General features: G+C 38.0%; 1 protein-coding gene across 1 annotated transcript in view; it reads right to left on the reverse strand.

Moving 5' to 3' along the window:
- MYO9A (myosin IXA) overlaps window positions 1–22,967 on the reverse strand; it is a 260,868-nt gene that overhangs the window by 217,476 nt on the left and 20,425 nt on the right. Inside the window, exons 2-4 of the mRNA XM_011953817.1 lie at window positions 21,764–22,674; window positions 8,426–8,520; window positions 4,064–4,126 (exon numbers count right to left, since the gene is read on the reverse strand). Coding sequence (XP_011809207.1) covers window positions 4,064–4,126; window positions 8,426–8,520; window positions 21,764–22,603 — 998 coding nt within the window. The 5' untranslated portion in view covers window positions 22,604–22,674. The remainder of the gene's footprint in view (window positions 1–4,063; window positions 4,127–8,425; window positions 8,521–21,763; window positions 22,675–22,967) is intronic.

Genomic DNA, 22,967 nt, shown 5'->3' on the forward strand with positions numbered 1-22,967 from the left:
CCAAGATCACACCACTGCACTCCAGCCTGGGTGACAGAGAGAGACCTTGTCACTACACACACACACACAAAAGAAGAGAAAGAAAAAAAGACTCCTATACATACTAGGAGTTCTAAAAGGAGAAATAAGAAAGGGACATAAAGAATACTTGAAAAAACAATTGCCAAAATCTCTCTCCAAATATGACGGAAAACATTAATCTGCACATCCAAGAAACTCAATGAACTCTAGAAAGTATAAACTCAAAGAAATCCACATTTTGACAAACCAAAATTCTTGAAAGGCAAACAAAGAATTTTGAAAGCACCAAGAGAGAAACTCCTCATCAAGAAATCCTAACATAAGATTAACAGCTGATTTCTCATCAGGAACCATGGCAGATGGATAACGTATTCAAAATGTTTAAAGGAAAAAAAAAGTCAATCAAGAAGTATATATCCAGGAAAAATAAAGGAGAAATTAGAACACTTCCAGATAAACAAACTTGGACTTCACAGCTACAGATGGGCCTTACAAGAAATACTAAAGGCAATTCATTTTTCTGACTGAAATAAAAGGATACTAGACAAGATTCAATTAAACATGAAGAAATAAAGAACAATGGCAAATATAAAAGACAGTATAAATTAATTAACTCATTGATTGATTGACTGATAGGATCTCACTCTGTTGCCCATGCTGGAGGGCAGTGGCACAATCTCAGCTCACTGCAACCTCTATCTCGTTTCAAGTGATCCTCTTACCTCGGCTTCCCAAGTAGCTGTGTGCACCACCACACCCGGCTAATTTTTGTAGAGATAAGGTTTTGCCATGTTGTCTAGGCTGGTCTCGAATTCCTGGCCTCAAGTGATCTGCCCACCTTGGCTTCCCCAAAGTGCTGGGATTACAGGCAGGAGCCACTGCACCTGGCCTATTTTTTATTTATAACACTTTTTTCCTATTAAACTTGAAAAATTACATAAAGCAGTAATTATAAATGTGTTGATGGATGTACCACCATAAAGAAGTAATTTGCATAACAATTACAGGACAAAGGAGCAAGAAAGGAATAGAGCAACATACAAGCAAAGTTTGTTATATACTATCAAAATTAAGTTGTCAGTATTCCAAACAACATTGTTATAAGTTAAGATTTTAACTACAAAACCCGGAGTAACCAATAAGAATACAAAAAATAATAAAAAGAAATGCCAATGAAATTAAAATGGTACACTAGAAAGCATTTATTTAATGCAAAAGAAGGCAGGCATAGAAGAACAGAAGAACAAAAAAATTGTTAACACATATGGAGAACAAACAGCAAAATGGTATTAATAATCCTACCTTATCAATAATTACATTAAGTATAAGTAGATTAAACACTCTATTCTAAAGGTAGATAAATGGCAGAATGGATAAAAACAAAATGTATGGTCCAACTACATACTGTTTACAAGAGACAAGCTTTAGATTCAAAGACACAAATAGGTTAAAAATAAAAATATGAGGAAAAAAGATACCATCAAGCAATATCCAAAAGCAAGCTAGAGAATACCAGATAAAACAATAATTACTAATTATTACTAATACCACATAAAATAAAGCTAAAGACCAAACTTGTTCCTAGGGACAAAGAAGGCCACCTTATAATGACACAAGGGCCAATCCATCAAGAAGATATAACAATTTAAAATATATATGTGTGTGTCTAAGAACAGAGCCCAAAAAAACGTTGAGCAAAAAGAACTTTTTTTTTTTTTGAGACGGAGTGTCGCACTGACACCCAGACTGGAGTGCAGTGGTGAGACCTCAGCTCACTGCAACCTCCCCCTTCCAGGTTCAGGTGATTCTCCTGACTCAGCCTCCCGAGTAGCTGGAAATACAGGCGCATGCAACCACATCTGGCTAGTTTTTGTACTTTTAGTTTCACCATGTTAGCCAGGCTGGTCTAAAACTCCTCATCTCAAATGATCCACCTGCCTTGGTTTCCCAAAGTGCTGGGATTACAGGAGTGAGACAGTGCACCCGGCCACAAAAAGAACTTGATATAACTAAGAGAAGAAGTACACAATTCAACAATAATACTGAAAGACTGCAATACTCCACTTTCAATATTGAAGAAAGTAATCAGACAGAAGATGAACAAGAAAAAGAGGACTTCAAAATTACTATATACCAATTAGACCTAACACATGTTTACAGAACACTCCAGCCAACATAAGGAGGATATGTTTTTTCAAGTCCACATGGAGTATCCTCCAGGGTAGACCATGTGTAGTCTACTACAAAACAAGTCCCAATAATTTAAGGAGATTGAAATCATACAACTACTCCAAACACTTTGCGGTGAAATGAGAAATCACATTTCCAAAATACAAATACATGGAAATTTGACAACACATTCCTAAGTAACCAGTGGGTTAAAGAAGTCACAAGCAAAATTATAAAACACTCCAAGATGCACAAAAACGAAACACTACACCAATACTTGGAAAACAGCTGAAGCAGTCCTTAGAGGGGCTTTATAACTGTAAACCCATATAAAAAAGATCACAAATCTATAACCTAACCATCCACCTTAAGAAACTAGAAAAAAAATGCAAATTAAACCCAAATCAAGCAGAATAAAGGAAATAATAAGCATCAGAGCAGAAATAAATGAAATAGGAAAAGGAAAGAGAGAACATCAATGAAACTAAAAGATTGGTTATTTGAAAAGATCTTCAAAATTAAACTTTTATCTAAACTGATGAGACAGGCACAGAAAGAGACAGAGAATCAAATTCAGGAATGAATGAAAGAGGAACATTACTACCAATCTTACATAAACAAAAAAGACTGTAAGGGATACTATAAAACAAGTTTTTGGCATCAAATTAAACAACCTAGATGAAATGTACAAATTCCTGGAAAGATAAAAACTACCAAATCTGACTACAGATGAAACAAAAAATCTGAACAGATCTATAATAACTGAAGTGTTTGAATTAATAATCAAAACTTCACACAAATAAAAGTCAGAACCAGATGGCTTTGCTGGTGAATTCTACCAAACGTTTAAAGAATTAACCCAATCCTTCACAAACTCTTCTAGAGAATTGGTTTGTAAAAACTGGATCTTCACCTCTCATTCTCCAAAACCAAGGAAATAAGAGTTATATCCCCTTATTTCATCATCATTAAAACGTGTTAGAAAAAGTTACTAATAGTTTTCCATCTGTAAAATGGGAATAAATAAACAAGAAGCAGAGAATTTAAGTGAGATGCCCAAGGCATATCCAATATTTGAATGTAGGTCAAACCCTCTCTTATCCAAATCTCACTGCAGGATGAAACAAATCATTAATTTACTTCTCTATCTTATTTCTCCATCTGAAGGATACCACATATATCATCTCTAAAGACCTGTATACCTCAAGTAATACAATCAAATTAAGAGCTTTATTGAAAATTTTTTTCTCAAGTTAGAAAAAGAACACTAAGGAAATGGGAGAAAAGTCCCGAGGTACACTGCTCACCAAGAGGAATGAGGAACAACTGAGAAACTGCTTACTTGTTCTGACAGTTTGCAATAGTTCTATATACCAAATAAAGATCTCCTAGCAGCCTCTGAAAAACTGCAAAGTTCTGCCCACGACAGAAATAGCAATTTTGGCTGGGCGCGGTGGCTCAAGCCTGTAATCCCAGCACTTTGGGAGGCTGAGACGGGCGGATCACAAGGTCAGGAGATCGAGACCATCCTGGCTAACACGGTGAAACCCCGTCTCTACTAAAAATACAAAAAACTAGCCGGGCGAGGTGGCGGGCGTCTGTAGTCCCAGCTACTCGGGAGGCTGAGGCAGGAGAATGGCGTAAACCCGGGAGGCGGAGCTTGCAGTGAGCTGAGATCGGGCCACTGCACTCCAGCTCGGGCGACAGAGCAAGACTCCGTCTCAAAAAAAAAAAAAAAAATGAAATAGCAATTATGCATAAAGCTATGCATGATGTAAACTGAATTAAGGGTCATAATACACAAAGACCTTAAAAGTCAATCGGCATGATACAAATGTTAACTTCACCTAATTACACAAATAAAAATACGTACCGTTCATTATGCTCTTGATAAACGAGTCTGGACTTCTCCAGTAGGTATTTTTCAACATAGGCACTATAAGAAAAATAAAATTGGTTGATATAAATAGTAAAGTTTAATATAAGATAGACAAACATTTGGAGACAGTGTAGAAGTATAAAGAATACTATCCAGATCATTTCAAAATATTCACCATTGGCTGGGCGAGGTGGCTCACACCTGTAATCCCAGCACTTTGGGAGGTCGAGGCGAGAGGATCACCTGAGGTTAGGAGTTCAAGACCAGCCTGGCCGATATGGTGAAAGCCCATCTCTAATAAAATACACAAATTAGCCAGGCATGGTGGCAGGCACCTGTAATCCCAGTTACTCAGGAGACTGAGGCAGAAAAATTATTTGAGCCTGGAAGGCAGAAGTTGCAGTGAACCAAGATCACACCACTGCACTCCAGCCTGGGTGATAGAGTGAGAATTTGTCTCAAAAAAAAAATACATGCATACATACATATATATATGCTATTATAATTGTGTTATGGGTACTGTTAGTGTTATCCATGTTAAATTCATATGGTCATGAGTCTTTTTTCCTTCAGTAAAGCAAAATACAATAAGAAGTTTAAAACATAGTACACAAGATCCCCAAAGACAGACTCTACATTATTTCTAGGCTACTGTACCACTACACATTCTTCCAAACATACTTTGGCCAGACTACTACATAAGCCTCAAAGACATGCAGAGTTTCTTTTTATATATTTATGCTATCGTCACAGCCTAAAATCAATTTATTATATAATGATTTACTCCATAGTTATTTATTGGGCACTATATCAAGCACAAGGAATATGGAAATAAGTGATCTACTACCCATTCTCAAATGATTTACAAACTAGTGAGAAAGTACGTAATCTAGGAGCTATCATACTGAGTTGATAGGGCCTATTATAGAGCAATGACAAGGATATTATGCATACACAAAGAGAGACACCTGAGATTCAATCCAAGAAGGAAAAACGATGTAAAGAAGAATTCCCATGGATATTGAGTACACAGCACAGAGTAAACATTCATTACATATATCTGGTGAAAGAGTGACTGGGTAAACCAATTCAAAATCTGAAGGATTAACAAGAAGGAAAAGAGAACTGCCTTTATGTAAGGTTATAAAGAAAGGAGGGTACACATACCAACAAAACAATTAGTCATGTATCACTTAACTATGGAGGTACGTTCTGAGAAATGCATCATTAGACAATTTTGTTGTTTGTCAGCATCACAGAGTGCACTGATACAAACTTGATAGTATAGCCTACTACACACCTATGCCTTATGTTATAGCCTATTGCTCCTAGGTTACATACCTATACAGCATGTTACTTCACTGAATACTATACACAACTGTAACACAATGGTAAGTATTTGTGTATTTAAAAATAGAAAAGGTACAGTACAAATATGGTATTAAAATCTCATAGGACTACCATAGTATATGTGGTCCATCATCTACTGAAACATCACTGGTGTATGACCCAAGTTAAGTATGACTAAAGAATGAGATAGGCGGACGAACTAGGATCAAGAGCTAATATACTATATGCCAGAAGAATGAACTTTATCCTGAAAGTAATGAGGAATTAAACATCAATTTTATGTCTTTTTTTTCTCTTTATCCAGATTGTGCCCTCCAAGTCTTTAAAACTTCTTACCCAAATGGGTGCAATCAGCTAAGATCTTACTGGAAAGGGGTTCTGAATCGGAATCTGAAACGTAAAAGCTTTAGATTACTGAATTCAAATTATTAGGACAAACCTCTTAGGGGGCAGAATCTGACTCTTAAGCTGTGTTTCTCCCAGTTGCCTACCACCACATGCTATATGCTTCAGTCACTCACAAACACAGAATCCCTCAAAGATTCCATTCACTCCTGACTGCACTGCTCACTTTCTTCCTCCCACTTCCAATTCCCTAGTCTATTCCCAGTCTGTCCAGTAAATTGCATTCCTTCATTAAAATAAAGCTCAAATGTGGGTTCTTTGAAAATCCATTGCCACTACCACCACCAATAATTAAAATTTCTTTCTCTGAATTACCATTGCCATTTCCAGTCTAAATTACCAAAACAGGCTCTTACCTGTCTAAAATGGCAGAAAGGAAATTAACATGAACTAGTATGTTAAATCCTCACAACCACCTTGCATGGCAAATATTACTGCCCCTATTTTACAAGTATAGAAACTGATGCTGAAAGATATTAAGATCACACAACTAGTAAAAAGCATAACTTTTAACTCAGGTCTGTTTTAACTACAAAGGCTCTCTCTTTCAACTATAGTAGCCCCCCTTCCACTTTATCCATGGGGGATACATTCCAAGATGCCAACCACAAATAATACCAAACCCACATATATATTCCATTCTACAAACTACATATCTATATACTACATATATATATATATGGCTTTTTTCCTCGAATTTTTTTTTTTGGAGAAGGAGTCTTGCTCTGTCACCCAGACGATCACAGCTCACTGCAAACTCCGCCTCCTGGGTTCAAGTGATTCTCCCACCTCAGCCTCCTGAGCAGCTGGGTTCACAGGCACATGCCACCACACCTGGCTAATTTCTGTATTTTTAGTAGAGATGGGCTTTTACCATGTTGGCCAGGTGAGTCTCTAACTCCTGACCTCAAATGATTTGCTTGCCTCAGCCTCCCAAAGTGCTGAAATTATAGGGGTGCCTGGCCTGAGTTTTTTTTTTTTCCTGTACATACATGCCTATGACAAAGTTTAATTTATAAATTAGGCACAGAAGACAGGGGTCACCAACCCCCAGGGCATGGACTTATAGTGGTTGGCCTGTTAGGAACCGGGCTACACAGCAGGAGGTGAGCGGCCAGCAACTGAGCAAAGCTGAGCTCCACCTCCTGTCAGCTCAGCGGTGGCATTAGATTCTCATAGGAATGTCAACCCTATTGTGAACTGCACATGCGAGGGATCTAGGCTGCACACTCCTTATGAGAATTTAATGATATATGTAACACGCTTGAATCATTCCGAAACCATTCCTCCATCCCCCAGTCTGTGGAAAAACTGTCTTCGACGAAACCAGTCCCTGGCACCAAAAAGGCTGAGGACCACTGCAGTAAGAGATTAATAATAACTAATAATAAAATAAAACAAGTGCGCTGGGCACAGTGGCTCATGCCTGAAGTCCAAGATTAGCGTGGCCAACAGAGTGAAACACCGTCTCTCCAAAAAATACAAAAATTAACCGGGTATGGTGGTACACGCCTGTAGTCCCAGCTACTCTAGAGGCTGAGACAGGAGAATCACTTGAACCCGGGAGGAGGAGATTGTAGTGAGCCAAGATTGTACCACTGCACTCCAGCCTGGGTGATTGAGACCCTTCTCAAAATAAATAAATAATAGAACAATTATAACAATACACTGTAATAAAATGTATGTGCACGTGGTCTCTGTCTGAAAACATCTTACTGTACTATACTCAACTATCTTTGGGTAACTGAAACTGCATAAAGAAACCACAGGTAAGAGTGGTGGTAGGGGGAGTTTAAAGGGATACGTAAGAATTTGCTGTACTTTTCCTCTTATTTTTGCTGTGAAGCTACCACTGCTCTAAAAAATAAAGTCTATTTAAAAAAAAAACTATAAAGAATATTGCTCACACAACCAGAGGACTCTGAATATAGACTATATAATAAGAAACAATATTGTAACAAAATTGTATTTCTTGAATAATATGGTTATATAGAAAAATGTAGATTAGAAAATACCAACTTACTTGAAAACAATTTTTTTTTTAATTTTTTTTTGAGAGACAGAGTCTCGCTCTGTCACCCAGAATGGAGGAGTAGAATGGCATAATCTCAGCTCACTGCAACCTCCACCTCCCAGGTTCAAGAGATTCTCCTGTCTCAGTTTCCTAAGTAGCTGGGACTACAGGCTTGCACTACCATGCCCGGCTAATTTTTGTGTTGGTCAGGCTGGTCTTGAACTCCTGACCTCAGGTGATCCACCCACCTCAGCCTCCCAAAGTGCTAGGATTACAGGCATAAGCCACCGTGCCCAGCCTTGAAAACAATTTTTTAAAAGAGCAAATGTATGCATAATATACAGAAAGCAAATGCACCACACTGACTACAATTAACAAATCTAGGTTAAGGGTATGAGCGACTGTTACATTAGTCTTAAAATTTTTCTGAGGTTTGAACTTTTCCAAAAGAAAAAAAAAGTTGACAGGGAAGAATTTTAATGTTGACATCAATGTCTGGGAATGAAATAATATATAGTTTATAAAAGGGTAAAGACAAAAATTAAAACATGCTCCGAAGCCTACGCCTGCTAAGTAGCAGTACTTACCCAAGTACAGTGCCTGTTTCCTGGTAATTTACTTGAATAAACTTCCCAAAACGACTTGAATTGTTATTATGAGCTGTCTTTGCATTTCCAAAGGCCTGTCAAAATAAATAATTCTCATTAGTTTCACTTAAAAAAAACTTTTTTTTTTGGAGGGGGGATTAAGTCAGCTGCTTAGGTCAGCTCAGAGACAAAATGCTAAAGAGATAGTAAAAGGGCAATTTGCTTTTACGTTCAGACTCATTTACGGTTCAGGTAAAATTTTTTTAAAAAGCAATTAACAACTGAAAGAAGACCAAGCAGATTTTATTTTCTGCTATTCAGTAAAATAAACCATAATTGTATTTTATGTTACTTATTTACTTTGGAGACAGTCTTGCTGTCACCTAGGCTGGAGTGCAGTGATGTGAGTGATCTCAACTCACTGCAACCTCTGCCTTCTGGGTTCAAGCAATTCTCCTGCCTCAGCCTCCCGAGTAGCTGGGACTACAGGCCCACGCTGCCACACCTGACTAATTTTTTGTATTTTAGTAGAGATGGGGTTTCAATGTGTTGCCCTGGCTGGTATGGAACCCCTGAGCTCAGGCAATCTGCCCACCTCAGCCTCCCAAAGTGCTAGGATTACAGGTATGAGCCACTGCGCCCAGCCAAAATAAATTATAATTTTAAAAACTTAATGCTCTTTACAGTTTGGATTTCTTTTTCACATTCCAAAGCCCCCCTAAAAAAAGTCTTAATATATTTATACTTTTACTTTTTTAAAAATTTGCTAAACTGAAGTAACAAGGAGTTAGGAAAATAATAATTACATCAAAATAATTACAATTTTAGAATGGAATAAATGAAATGAAATTCCAGTACATAATGTACTATACTTTATTATGCCTATTTAAAACAAAGCTAGAGTACTCATTACAAAAGAATAAGAACTATAAACTTCCTAAATTGTCACCCAGTTATGTACCTAGGAATGGAATACTGGCCAGGAATAAAAGTAAACTAATGATATCAACAAACACTATGCTAAGCACAAGAAACCAGGCACAAAGTACATATCATATAATCTATTTACATGAAATTCTAGAAAAGGCAAAACAAGAGTAACAGAAAGCACATCAGTGGTTATCTGGGAATCTGGGTGGAATTGAGAAATATCTACAAAGGGGCACAATGGGTGATAAAGATAATCTACAGTTCAATTCTATGATGGTGGTTACATGGATATATACATTTATCAAGATTCACTGAGCTGTACACGTTAAATGTGTACATTATATTGTAAGTTATAGCTTAATATAGCTCAATGAAATTTAACATTTAAATGTTTTGAAAAAAAGGAAGCCACTGCCCTAGCCTGAGCATTCACATTATATTTGAAGAAACAAAACTAGAAAAGACACAGAGATGATTCAATGCAGAGCTTTTTTCTTCTCCTATAATAATCTCATGGGAACGGCATGCCCTCTAACTTCAAAATCCTCAAGTAGCCATTTACTGAACACCTCCCTAAATGCAAAGCTGTTTGTGCTAAACTGTAACTGTGCAGAGCACATATACATAGACACACGCACACATACAAGACACGGAGAGGAGGTCAACGAAGTTCATGCCCCAGCAACTACATCTGTACTCAAGTAGTCATCATATCATGGTCCTGAGACCAGAAACATCAGCATCTCCTGAAAATTTGTTAGAAATTCAAATTCTTGGGTCCCTCACAAAACTATTAAATGAGAAACTCTGAGGATAGGGTCCAGCAATCTGTGCTTATTATAAACCCCCTTCGAGTGGTTCAGACGTAAGCCAAAGTCTGACAACCACCGCTCTACTTATCATGCATGCATTTAAATTTCTGTGAAATTACATTTTACTATGTCTTAAGAAATTATTCTATAATGATAACAGCAAATGCAGATTCACGAAAATCTCCAGATTTTTATGCTTAGATAAAAATTATGTTTAGATTATACTGTACCTTAGTAAGTCATGGAAAAGAGCCCAGGCTCTCAACCATCACCAAACCATCTGCAAACTATATACACAAAAAAGCTTGACATTGCTGAGTTCTGAATGCCTAGAATAGTTTGTCCATTCTGCTTTTTCCCTTTCCACCATAGAAAGTTTTTTACAAGGAATTTAGAAAAACCATATAGCACAGATTAATAAAATGTAGAAACAGAAACATAAATTTCATCAAAGAAATCCTCATTTAAATGTCAAATGCATTACATTTTGATAAAACTTAAAAAATAAACCGTGGCCGTGGAGATACAAAATATGGATGTGTGATGTACTACTCCTATTTTCATATATGCCACTTCTGATTCTGCCCAAGGCTGCAATGTCAACAGCCAATCAGAAGCTTTACCTGTTACTTAACCTGTGATTGCAACACAACTTTTATCACTACATAAAGTCATTTAGGGCCATTTTGAGAGGTAGGCTTGCAATAGATACTTCACCAAATAAGTTATATGGATGGCAAATAAGCATGAGAAAGCATGTTCAACATTACCAGCTATTACAGAAATTCAGTCAAGACCGCAATGAGATACTATTACACACCTATTAGAATGGCTAAAATAATCAACAAAAATTGACAATGCCAAGTTGCTGCTGAGGATGCAGAGGAACTGGAACACTCATACAGTGCTGGTGGATATGCAGAATGGTAGAGCAACTCTGGAAGATAATCTAACAAAATGTAAAACATTCACAGAAAGTTAAACACACTCTTAACAATATGACCCAGCAATACCACTCCTGGCTGTTTACTATTGAGAAATACAAATTTATATATACATACACATCAAAGCACAAACATTATCATGAGCTTTGTGACAGTCAAAGCTTGAAAACAACCAAATGTCCATCAACAAATGAAGGATTTAACAAACTGTGATTCATCCACATAACGGAATATTACTCAGAAGTAAAATAAACTGCCATATTTTAACAACTTGGATGAATTTCAAAGATACAACACTGAATGAGAGAAATCAGTCTCAAAACTTTACATGTGGTGGTTCACATGTGTAATCCCAGCAATTTGGGAGGCCAAGGTGGGAGAACTGCTTAAAGTCAGGAGTTTGAGACCATCCTGGGCAACAAAGGGAGAACTCATCGCTACAAAAAGTTTTTAAAAATTAGACCTGCATGGTGGCACACGCCTGTAATCTCAGCTAATCTGGAGGCTGAGGTGGGAAGATCACTTGACTGAGCCTGGAAGGTTGAAGCAGCAGTGAGCTGTGACTGTACCACTGCACTCCAGCCAAGGTGACAGCCTGAAACCTGGGTCTCAAAAAAATAAAAAACTTTACATACTATAGGACTCTATTTATATGACATTCTCAAAAACAAAAACAGCAGCAATGGAGAGCAGACAAGTGATTCCCATGAGTCAGGAAAGTATGGCAGGGCAGAGGGTATGAAGATAAGGAGTATCAGAAGAGTTTTACGGAGTAATGAAACTATTCTGTATCAAAATTGTACATAGATGGTTACAAAAATTAATGTTTTAAAATTCATAGAATTTTAATATAAGATTACTTATTTCAAAAAAACTTAACTCCTCAAAACAGTCATTCAAAATAGAAGGCATAAAAAACACAATTCCAGATATACAAAGTTGAAAATATTCATCACAAGCTAACCTGCACTAAAAGAAACATTAAAGAAGTCCTTTGAGCAGAAGGAAAATGGTATCATATTAAAACATGGATCTATATAAGGAAGGAAGAACAGCAGAAATGGCTGCCCCATGAGTAAATACAAAAAATATTTTTTAGTACTTAAATCTTTTGAAAAGATCATTGAGAGTGAGATTAGCAAAAATGGCAGAGTAAGGACCTCTAAACATCCTCTCCTTCATAAAAGGCACAAGAATGCTGACAAAAATTGTCAAACTCAAATTTTTAAGAACTCTGGAAATTAACCAAAGGATTGCAAGAACCCTTTGCAGTGGCATTTAATCAAGAAAAAACAGCTGAATCTTGGTTAGGAAAATCAGGCATTTTAACTTGTGCTATTACTACTCCTTTCTCTCTAGCTCCACACTGAAGAGAAAAACCAATATCCTACAATGATGAGGTTTTTTTAAAGACACCCAAGAAGCCACTTCAACACAGATGGAACTCATCCAAACTCCAGTTCCCCAAGAAAATCATCACTATTTGACTTATCTGACATTTCCCTGGAAAAACTCACAAAGAGTTCTCTCTTTGTGTGTATCTCTTAGTGTGTATGTTTTGTTTTGTTTTGTTGTTTTTTTGGAGACAAGATCTCACTCTGTCGCCTGGAGCGCAGTGGTGCTATAACGGCTCACTATAGCCTCCACCTCCAGGACTTAAGCAATCCTCCCACGTCAGCTTCCTGAGTAGCTGGGACTACACACAGCCATGCACCACCACACCCAGCTAATTTTTGTATTCTTCTGTAGAGATGGCGGGCAGAGGGGAGTCTCCCCATGTTGTCCAGGCTGGTCTTGAATTCCTGGGCTCAAGCGATCCACCTACCTCTGCCTCCCAAAGTGCTGGGATTACAGGCATAAGCCATGGTGCCTGCCCCCCACACCCTACTTTTTTTTGCAACAGGGTCTCACCCTGTCAACCCAGACTGGAGTGCAGTGGTGCCATAAGGACTTTCTTGACCTTACTTGAAAATCACTTGCTGAAAACAGCCTCTTCACACTCCCCATTGCACCCACCCACCATCACTATGTGTGTTTGTCAAAAACAATCAGAAGCAATTGTTTAAACACTGTAACTGCTTAAGGCAGCAACAACAGAATGCGGCAAAAAAAAAAAACAAAAAACCAAACAACTTAAAAGGAAAAGCTGGTGAATGGTGAATAATATGTACAAAGGGGACTTTGAAAACATCTGAAATATTCACGGGCAGGAGACTTGTGTTTTAAACTTGAGGTTCTTTGTAAGCAGGAAGTAAAAGGTAAAGCAGAGTTGATAACTGCTTGGCTGAGTACTGAAGGGGTGAACCAACAAGCACACAGAACCTCACAGTAAAGACTGGAAGCCTTAACTTCAAGGCATTTAAGGAAATCCAAGTCTAATCATAACCACTATAACTGAGTACAGTTTTTGATGATCTCATGCACAAAAATATAACAGACTTTACAAAATTAGTTCAGAGAAGTCATGAAACAAGCAAACAACAGTAAAATAAAAACAACCACAAACCTTGGGAAAATCTCATTTTGAGATGCAACATTATTATTATTTAAAAATGTCTAGTTTTCAGCAAAAAATTAAGAGACATGCAAAAAAATACAAAAGTATGGGCATGGGAAAATGAAAAATAGCAATAAGCAGCAACTGTTCCTGATAAAGCCCAGATGTTGGACTTACTAGGCAAAAGCTATCAGCTTTTTTTTTTTTTCTGAGACAGGGTCTCACTCTATCACTCAGGCTGGAGTGCAAAGGCACCATCACAGCTCAGTGGAGCCTCAACCTCCTGAGCTCAAGCAATTCTCTGATTTCAGCCTCCCAACTCAGCTTCCTCAGTAGCTGGGACTATAGGTGCACACCAACACATCCAGCTAATTATTTTTCCATTTTTTTGTAGAGACAGGGTCTCACGCATGTTGCCTAGACTGGTCCTGAACTCCTGGGCTCAAGTGATCCACTCTCCTTGGCCTCCCAAAGTGCTGGGATTACAGGCATGAGCCACCACACCTGGCCAAAATACAGAATTCTTAAATGCACAAAAAATATCCATCATGAAAGACCATGTTCTGGGCCACAAGTTTCAATAACTTTAAAAGAGTTCAAGTTATATAACACAGTGTTATCTAACCACAAAAGAATTAAATTATAAATCAAGAACAGGGGACAGAATCTCAGAGGGCAGGATTGGGGTACAGCAAGATGTGGAACAAATCCACAGATCCACTGACTGCTCCCCCACACACAAAAGTACACCAATTTAACAACTACACACACACAAAAAAGCACCTTCATGAGAACCAAAAAACCACTGAGTGGGGTAAAAGCAAACAGCCATCTTAGACTAAAATGGAAGCCATGTACTGAGAATGGCAGAGTCACAAAGAAGAGGCCCATGCCCATCACTGCACAATCAACCAGATCGGCCCAAGACTGATACCATGTGTATTATGATGTGAGGGAAATAAGAGTCTATCCTCTTTAATCCCTTATTGTTTTGACCTTTGTTACAGCAACCTAATGTTTGTACAAAAGGGCTTTCATTTCTTACTTCATTCGTTTCTGCATTGAACGTTTTATAGCATGTATAATTAGTTTAATAACTTAAAATATATAATCTATATATGTTTATTTACCTATAAGTAAAAATACAGATATAAGTAGACATATGTATTTATATATAGGGAGAGTGAAATCCAAATTTATCTATATAGTCTATACAGAGGTTAGATAGATATAACGTGCAGTGGGCCAAAGATAAAGACTTCAGATTTTGGTTTTCTGATACATCAAAATATTTCAAATTATTTACACCTTCCTGAAAATTAAATTCACAAATCTTTATTGAGAACTGGTTATGTAAAAGAAACTAAAGTGACACATATAAGTGTGCCATTGTTTTAGAAAGTACCATATTCACTCATGAGCAGCAAAATAATTTCAACAAAACAATACCATCCATACTTTTCCAGTAATACTATTAATCTAAAGTTCACTGATTTGAAGTTTCGTTTGTACTTAATTTGGTAAAATCTGTTTTGCTTTATAGCTGTAAACAAACTTTAAGGAAAAAAATTTAAATACAGTGGTATATTTGTACATTTTTCAGTGTCTTTAAAATTTTTGTTTATATATTTATAATAAAATAATTAGGTTTCAAAAAAAAACAGGATTTAAACATTTAAAAACTAAACACAAATCTAAGCAATCCATGGTTCAAAGAAGAAATCAGACCAGGCACAGTGGCTCATGCCTGTAATCCTGGCACTTTGGGAGGCCGAGGTGGGTGGACCATCTGAGGTCAGGAGTTCAAGACCAGCCTGTCCAACATGGAGAAACCCCATCTCTACTAAAGACACAAAAATTAGCTGGGCCTGGTGGCACACACCTATAGTCCCAGATACTTAAGAAGCTGAGACAGGAGAATCACTTGATCCCAGCAAGTGGAGGTTGCAGTGAGCTGAGATCACGCCACTGCACTCCAGCCCAGGCAACAGAGCAAGATTCTGTCTCAAAAAAAAAAAAAAAAAAGCGGGGGGGGGGATAGGGGGGATCTGTCTCTGCGTCCTCCACCTTGGGAGTCTCTGGTGACTTTGTCACAGCCTCCGTTGCCCTGTGATCTCCAGGTCCTGGGAGATGCACAGCTAAGATGCCAGGACATCCTGGAAGCTGGGAAATGACCCTGAACCTGCAGCAGCAACCTGGTCTCTCCATCACCCTAGGCTTGTGGACCACCAATCATAACCTCATCCACCTGCATGGACACATTAGTATGTCAGAACATAGCCCTGACTGGGCCATCTAGCTCCAAACGGTCATCCAACTAGGAGCCTTGGACAACGGACACTAGGAACTAGCTGGGAACCTGTAGATAGCCCTCTAGGAAGATCTGACTGCTGTTTTTCCAAAACAGTGGCCCCTGTCAGCAGGAGGCAGTTAAAATCAGTCTTTATCCTTATCCTTATCCTTATTCTAATGGCATTTAGATGCACGTTTTTAGAGGGGAGAATAAGATAACCAAGTTAACAAAAGGTTCCAGGAGAATCTCCAACCAACGCGCATACTAGGAAGACAGGGTGAAGACTTGTGAAGTCTATGCCATTTGCAGGGGGGAGGAGCCTGGCCTCTCCTGTTTCTGTGTGAAGACCTGGGATCAAATCAGTGAGGTGGACAGTCTGTTAGCAGGACTTCATCTCACTTTGCTGAGTTGTTTTTCTTTTTCATTCAATAATTTTACTCCTCACCCTTCTATGTGTCTGCGAGCCTAATCTTTCCTGGTCATGTGACAAGAACCCAGTATTTTCCATTTTTTTGAGATGGAGTCTTACTCTGTTGCCCAGGCTGGAGTGCAATGGCATGATATTGGCTCACTGCAATCTCTGCCTCCCGAAGAACCCAGTATTTTCTACAACAATATTTTATACATTTCTTTCTACACTGATTATATAATTATGGCTTTACAGCAGGAAACAAAAAAATAAAGAATGTCACAAAAAAAGAAGAAATCAAAAGGGAAATTATCAAATGTTTTAAACTAAATAAAAATGAAAACACAATATATCAGAATTTGTGGGATAGCAGTACAAGCAGTACCTAGGAAAGAATTTACAGCACTAAATAAATATATTAGAAAAGAAGAATGATCTAAAATTAATGACCTCAGAGATCATACTAAAAACTTTAAAAGCCTGTAATTCTAGCACCTTGGGATGCCAAAGCAGGTGGATCACTTGAGCCTGCGAGCTCAAAACCAGCCTGGGCAACATGGTAAAACTCTGTCTCTACAAAAAATACAAAAATAAGGCAGGCGTGGTGGTACATGCCTGTAATACCACCTACTTGGGAAGCTGAGGTGGGAGAATTGCTTAAGCCAGGGAGGTCAAGGCTCCCATTTATTTGCAGGGTTTTATGGCTACAGCATATTCTTCACTCATTGCACACATGACAGATACCTGTACATCTTCACCTGCATTGTATTTTCCTTGTATTTATTTGCCTACTTTACCTTCTGGCAGTTTAAGATCCTCAGGAACCTCATCGGTTTCTGTCAGCAGGGGAAGGCAACTATCTTGAATGTGTATCAGTTGATAATCGTGTCTGAATATTTGGAACACCCATGTTGTGAACAGAAGGACAAATATCTTTTTTTTTTTTTTTTTTTGCCCATGAAAATAGCAATTCCAACAAGGTGAACCTTGGCATGACCATGTTTTCCAGTTTTGGTAACATCTTCACTATTTTGCACGGTTTTTCTTTGAACACCATGAAGCCACTTTTGCGCAAGGTCAAGCACTGCATAGGGTAAGTGCTGGAAGCCCCAGCATCTCCAGTGGTTAAATCAGTTTCGTACACCATGGTGAGCTGGGGAGATGGTAGTTTTTCCGTGGGAACTTTCAGCAGGCAAAGAGTGCCTTTCATACCAGCATGGGTCCCCTACAGCTGCAGAGCCAGCGGCAGCGGTGGTAGCCGCAGCAGCTCCCAATAAGGGAATATTATATAAAACTTTATGACAATAAATATGGTAACTTAGATTAAGCAAATTTCTTGAAAGATACAAACTACCAAAGCTTACAAAAAAAAAAAGGTAATATGAATAATTCTATATCTACTTTAAAAATTGAAGCCTTGTTTAAAATTCTCCCATAAAAAACACCAGGTCCAGATGGCTTCATTAATGAATTCCAACACTGACAGAAAAAAAAAAAAAAAAAAAAAAATCAGTTCTACACAACTCTTCCAAAAATATGAGAAAAGACTTCCCAATTCTTCCTATGAAACTTGATAGTTCTATCAATGCAAAAGATAGAATGCAAAAAAAAAAAAAAAGACATTAAAGAAAACAGTGTTAGGCATGATGGTGCATGCCTGTAATCTCAACTACTTGGAAGGCTGAAGCAGGAGAATCACTGAAGCCCAGGAGATTGAGACCAGCCTGGGCAACACAGTGGGATCCACTCTCAAAAAAATTTTTTTTAATGAGAAAGAAAACAATGTCCCTCATGATGTAATTCACATTAACAAAGTTTAAAAAAAAAAAAAAAATCTCAGTAAGACACAGAAATAACACGTGACAGAATGAATTTTTACATCCATTTCTGAAAAAAGCTCTAAACAAGCTAGGAATAGAAGGGATCAAGCTCAATTTGATACAGAATTTACACAAAACCAACAGCTATCATTATAACTTAATGGCTAAAGACTAAATGTTTTCCCCTAAGATTAGAAACGAGACAAGGATGTTGCTTTCAACCACCTCTATTCAACATTATACTGGAGTATCCAGTGAAATCAAGCAAGAAAAAAGAAAAAAAAAAGACATCCAAACTAGAAAGGAAGAAAAACTTTAATTCACAGACATGACTGACTATATGAAAAACCCAATGGAATCTATAAAAAAGTTGGTGTGGGGGTGGGCAGGTGCGGTGGCTCATTCCTGTTATCCCAGCACTTTAGGAGGCCAAGACAGGAGGATCACTTGAGCTCAGGAGTTCAGGACCAGTCAGCCTAGGAAACATAATGAGACCTCGTCGCTACTAAAAATAAAAAATGAAAATAAAAAATAGCCGAGCATAGCGACACAGGCCAATAAGGCCAGCTACTCAGGAGGCTAAGGAGGGAGGATCACTGGAGATTGCAGCTGCAGTGAGCTATGATGACATCACTACACTCCAGCCTAGGCAATAGAGGATGACCTTGTCTCAAAAAAAAAAAAAAAAGGTTAATGGCACTAATATTTAAGTCCAGCCAGGTTGCAGAATATAAGATCAACATGTAACTATCAACTGTATATCTATATACTAGCAACAAACAATTGAAAATTGTAGAACACCATTTATAATAACATCCTCAAAAATATTGAGAGATAAATCTTACCAAAGATGTAAAAGACCTGTAAACTAATAACCATAAAATACTGCCAAGAGAAATTAAAGAACTTAATAAAAAGTTTAACACATACTTATCATCTGATCTAGTCATTCCATTCCTAGATAATTACTGAAGAGAAAAAAATGTATGTCTATATAAACTTGAATGTAATAGCCAAAAATTAAAAACAACCTATATATCCATCAACAAGTGAATAGATTTAAAAAATTGTGATATCCAATGGAATACAATTATCTTAGCAACAAAAAGGAATGTATTATTGACACATGCAACAACATGGATAAATCTCAAAATAATTATACCAAGTGGGAGAAGCCAAATATAAAAGGGTACATACTATGTGGATAAGTAGATAAAATGGCAGAAAAAGCAAACTAATCTACAGTGACAGAAAGAACTTAACTGGTTTCCCATATATGGGTGGGCTGAGAGGACTGTGAAAGAAGGATTACAAAGAGATATGAAGAAACTTTGGGGATAATGGATATGTTCAGTATCTTGACTGTGGTGGTTTCATGGGTATATACATGTCAAAGTTTATCACGTTGTACACTTTAAATATACACAGTTTACTGTATTTCAATTATACCTACAAAATACCTTTTAAAAAGACAACTAAGTAATATTACCTTTTCCTTTCAGGTCTAAAACCAACACTATATTCCCTTTCCTTTTTTTTTTTAATAAATTGGCAAGCAAAAATTGCATATATTTATGGTGTATAACATGATGTTTTCATATGTCTGCAGTGTAGAATGGCAAAATCAAGCTACTTATTTATGCATTACCTCACAATACTTATCATTTTTTGTAATGAGACTAGTTAAAATCTATTCTTAGAAATTCTCAAGTACAGGCTGGGGGCAGTGGCTCATAACTATAATCCCAGCACTTTGTGAGGCCAAGGCAGGTGGATCACCTGAGGCCGGGAGTTCAAGACCAGCCTGATCAACATGGAGAAACCCTGTCTCTACCAAAAATACAAAATTAGCCAGGTGTGGTGGCGCATGCCTGTAATCCCAGCTACTCGGCTGAGGCAGAAGAATCCCTTGAACCCAGGAGGCTGAGGTTGCGGTGAGCCGAGATTGCACCATCGCAAGCCAGCCTGGCAACAAGGGCGAAATTCTGTCTCAAAAAAAAAAAAAGAAAGAAAGAAATTTTCAGTCTCACTCTGCCAGCCAGGCTGGAGTGCAGTGGCCGGATCTCGGCTCACTGTAAGCTCCGCCTCCCGGGTTTACGCCATTCTCCTGCCTCCACCTCCCGAGTAGCTGGGACTACAGACGCCCGCCACCTCGCCTGGCTATTTTTTTGTATTTTATTTTTTAGTGGAGACGGGGTTTCACCGTGTTAGGCACCGTGTTAGGCAGGATGGTCTCGATCTCCTGACCTCGTGATCCGCCCGTCTCAGCCTCCCAGAGTGCTGGGATTACAGGCGTGAGCCACCGCGCCCGGCCTGAAATTTTCAAGTATATAATGTTACTTACTATAGTCATCATGATGTACAACAGATCTCTTGACCTTATTCCTCCTATATAACTAAAAAATTTGTGTCCTTTGACCAATATCTCTCCAATCCCCCCAGCCTTTAGTAACTACCACTTTGCTCTTTGTTTCTATGCATTCAACTTTTCAGATTCCACATATAAGTGAGATTGTGGAGTACTTGTCCTTCTGTATTATCTTTCCTTTGGACATTGGATGGTATTACTTGTAAAACATTCCACAACTAAACATTTTTTCCCATATTCTCTACATTATTACAAGTTTCGATGCTAGGCACAGCTGTTAAGCTTGCAGAAATACAAATACATCAGCAAAAATATTCTCACCAACCATCAAAATGCAGTTACAGACAGGACCTGCCTCTGCTTTCTCCCCTTATAGGAGGATATACAATGACTACAGTCATCTCTTTCTTTGCATCATTAATGACCCAAAGACACTCACTTAAAAAAAAAAAAAAAAAACCACTGTCACACTCCTCAATCTTCCACACCACCTTTTTTGCTTTCCCATCTTCCAGTTCCTCTTGGTTACTAATGTCTTACTAATGTTTTATTTAGTTTTACTTCATCTTCTCACATCTATCAAATATTTTTTAAAGATATGTTTAAGAATAAGAACAGTATTTTTCTTTCTTTTTTTTAAATTGCTGCTCCTTGTGGAGCAGGGCTACCCTGCAGGCAGTGTGCCCAGAGTAGCAAGAACAGTATTTCTATAGCTTCTCAGCCTCTGGCTAAGATCAAGTGTAGTTATGTTTTTATCAGTTTAATATCTGGAATATCTTCTATCCAAAGACAATTTTGTTTGTTTGTTTTGTTTTGTTTTTGAGACGGAGTTTCGCTCTTGTTGCTCAGACTACAGTACAATGGCATGATCTCGACTCACCACAACCTCCACCTCCCGGGTTCAAACAATTCTCCTGCCTCAGCCTCCCGAGTAGCTAGGATTACAGGCATGCACCACCACGCCTGGCTAATTTTTTTTTGTATTTTCAGTAGAGACGGGTTTCTCCATGTTGGTCAGGCTGGTCTGGAACTCCTGACCTCAGGCAATCCACCTACCTCGGCCTCCCAAAGTGCTGGGATTACAGGCATGAGCCACTGCGCCCAACCCTAAATGAGTTTTTGAAGCAGGGAGATGGAATAGGATCTTGCTTGATCTACTCCACAAGTCGATCTGGTGTTGCAATATCTCCAGGAATGGTGCACCACCCCCCACCTCAAAGGATAAAAATTAAAATTAAAATCAAAAACAAGATTTCTGTGTTTACCTCAAGTACTGGTCCAGCTCCAAGAATAATCTGTTCTACTCCACTGGCAAATCCTTTCTGACTGAGAGCAGTAAGGTGGTGAATAAGAAAGTTTGTGCTTTGAGTCTTCCCAGAACCACTCTCTCCCGAAATCACGATGCACTGATTCTTTTTGCGCTGAAGCATGGCATGATAAGCTACATCAGCCACAGCATAAATGTGGGGCTCAAGTTTTCCCAGTTGGTGGTTATCATACATTTTGACATATTTGGGGTTATAAATAGGAAGAAACTTGAATGGGTTAATAACTATTAGAATACTGCCAACATAGGTATAAATTTTTTCATGCTTAAAGCGATTTCGTAGGTTTTCTAAGAGAGTTTTCTCATTCAAATCAGGTAAACTACATAAATCATCAAAGTCTTTCTGTTGAGGCTGTGGAAGAAAACCCCGTTCCATCATCCTGCGACGTTCTTCTGTTACTCGTAGCCATGACTGCAGGCTACCATAATGGATTGATCCATCAAGGTTTTTCTCTCTCAGAAGAAAGCGGTAGTCTTCTCCGCTTAAGCGATTTTCCAGAGCCATTCGGGGCCACATCATCATTCGCTGAACTGGACAGTCTGTTGGATTGAGAATCCATTCTTCTCCACCAAATTCCTTTACCTCTGCTAGAACATAACATTTTGTTTTGTCAAGATGAAGTTTGTTTATAAGAGACTCAATCACCTCAGCAGCTGTGGAGTTTTTTCTGGCAGGAATAGGACAGTAGATTGTCCCTTCTGAAATAGTCCCAGGATAGATCCGTAATGTATGTTCATTATCTTCAAAGCGTCGTCTTCCTCCATCATTTATATTCATATTGGATCCTGTCCCATCAGCATGGATAGTATATGTTCAAAGTCGTGCAAACCATTTTCTTGGTAAAATAACTGTAACATAAAAGATGCAAAATATTTAGAAGTAAATATGCATTGCTTTCTGATGTTCAAGAAAGAAAAGCTTAACAAGCATGTTGATTACATCTTCTAAAACACAAAATACTAACTCGTGTCTTAGCACAGCAACAGTTTCATTGAGACCACATAATATTAAGTTTCACTGTCCAAATTTAGGCACTTTCTAAAAATAGTAACTTGCCAAAAAATATATATTTCAATGTTTTATTATACAAAAATCCAAGGAGTACAAAGAAAAAATTTTCCCCTGCTGTCTCAAATGTTTG

This window comes from Colobus angolensis, unplaced genomic scaffold (genome assembly GCF_000951035.1).
Source record: "Colobus angolensis palliatus isolate OR3802 unplaced genomic scaffold, Cang.pa_1.0 Scaffold372, whole genome shotgun sequence".
Lineage (NCBI taxonomy): Eukaryota > Metazoa > Chordata > Mammalia > Primates > Cercopithecidae > Colobus > Colobus angolensis.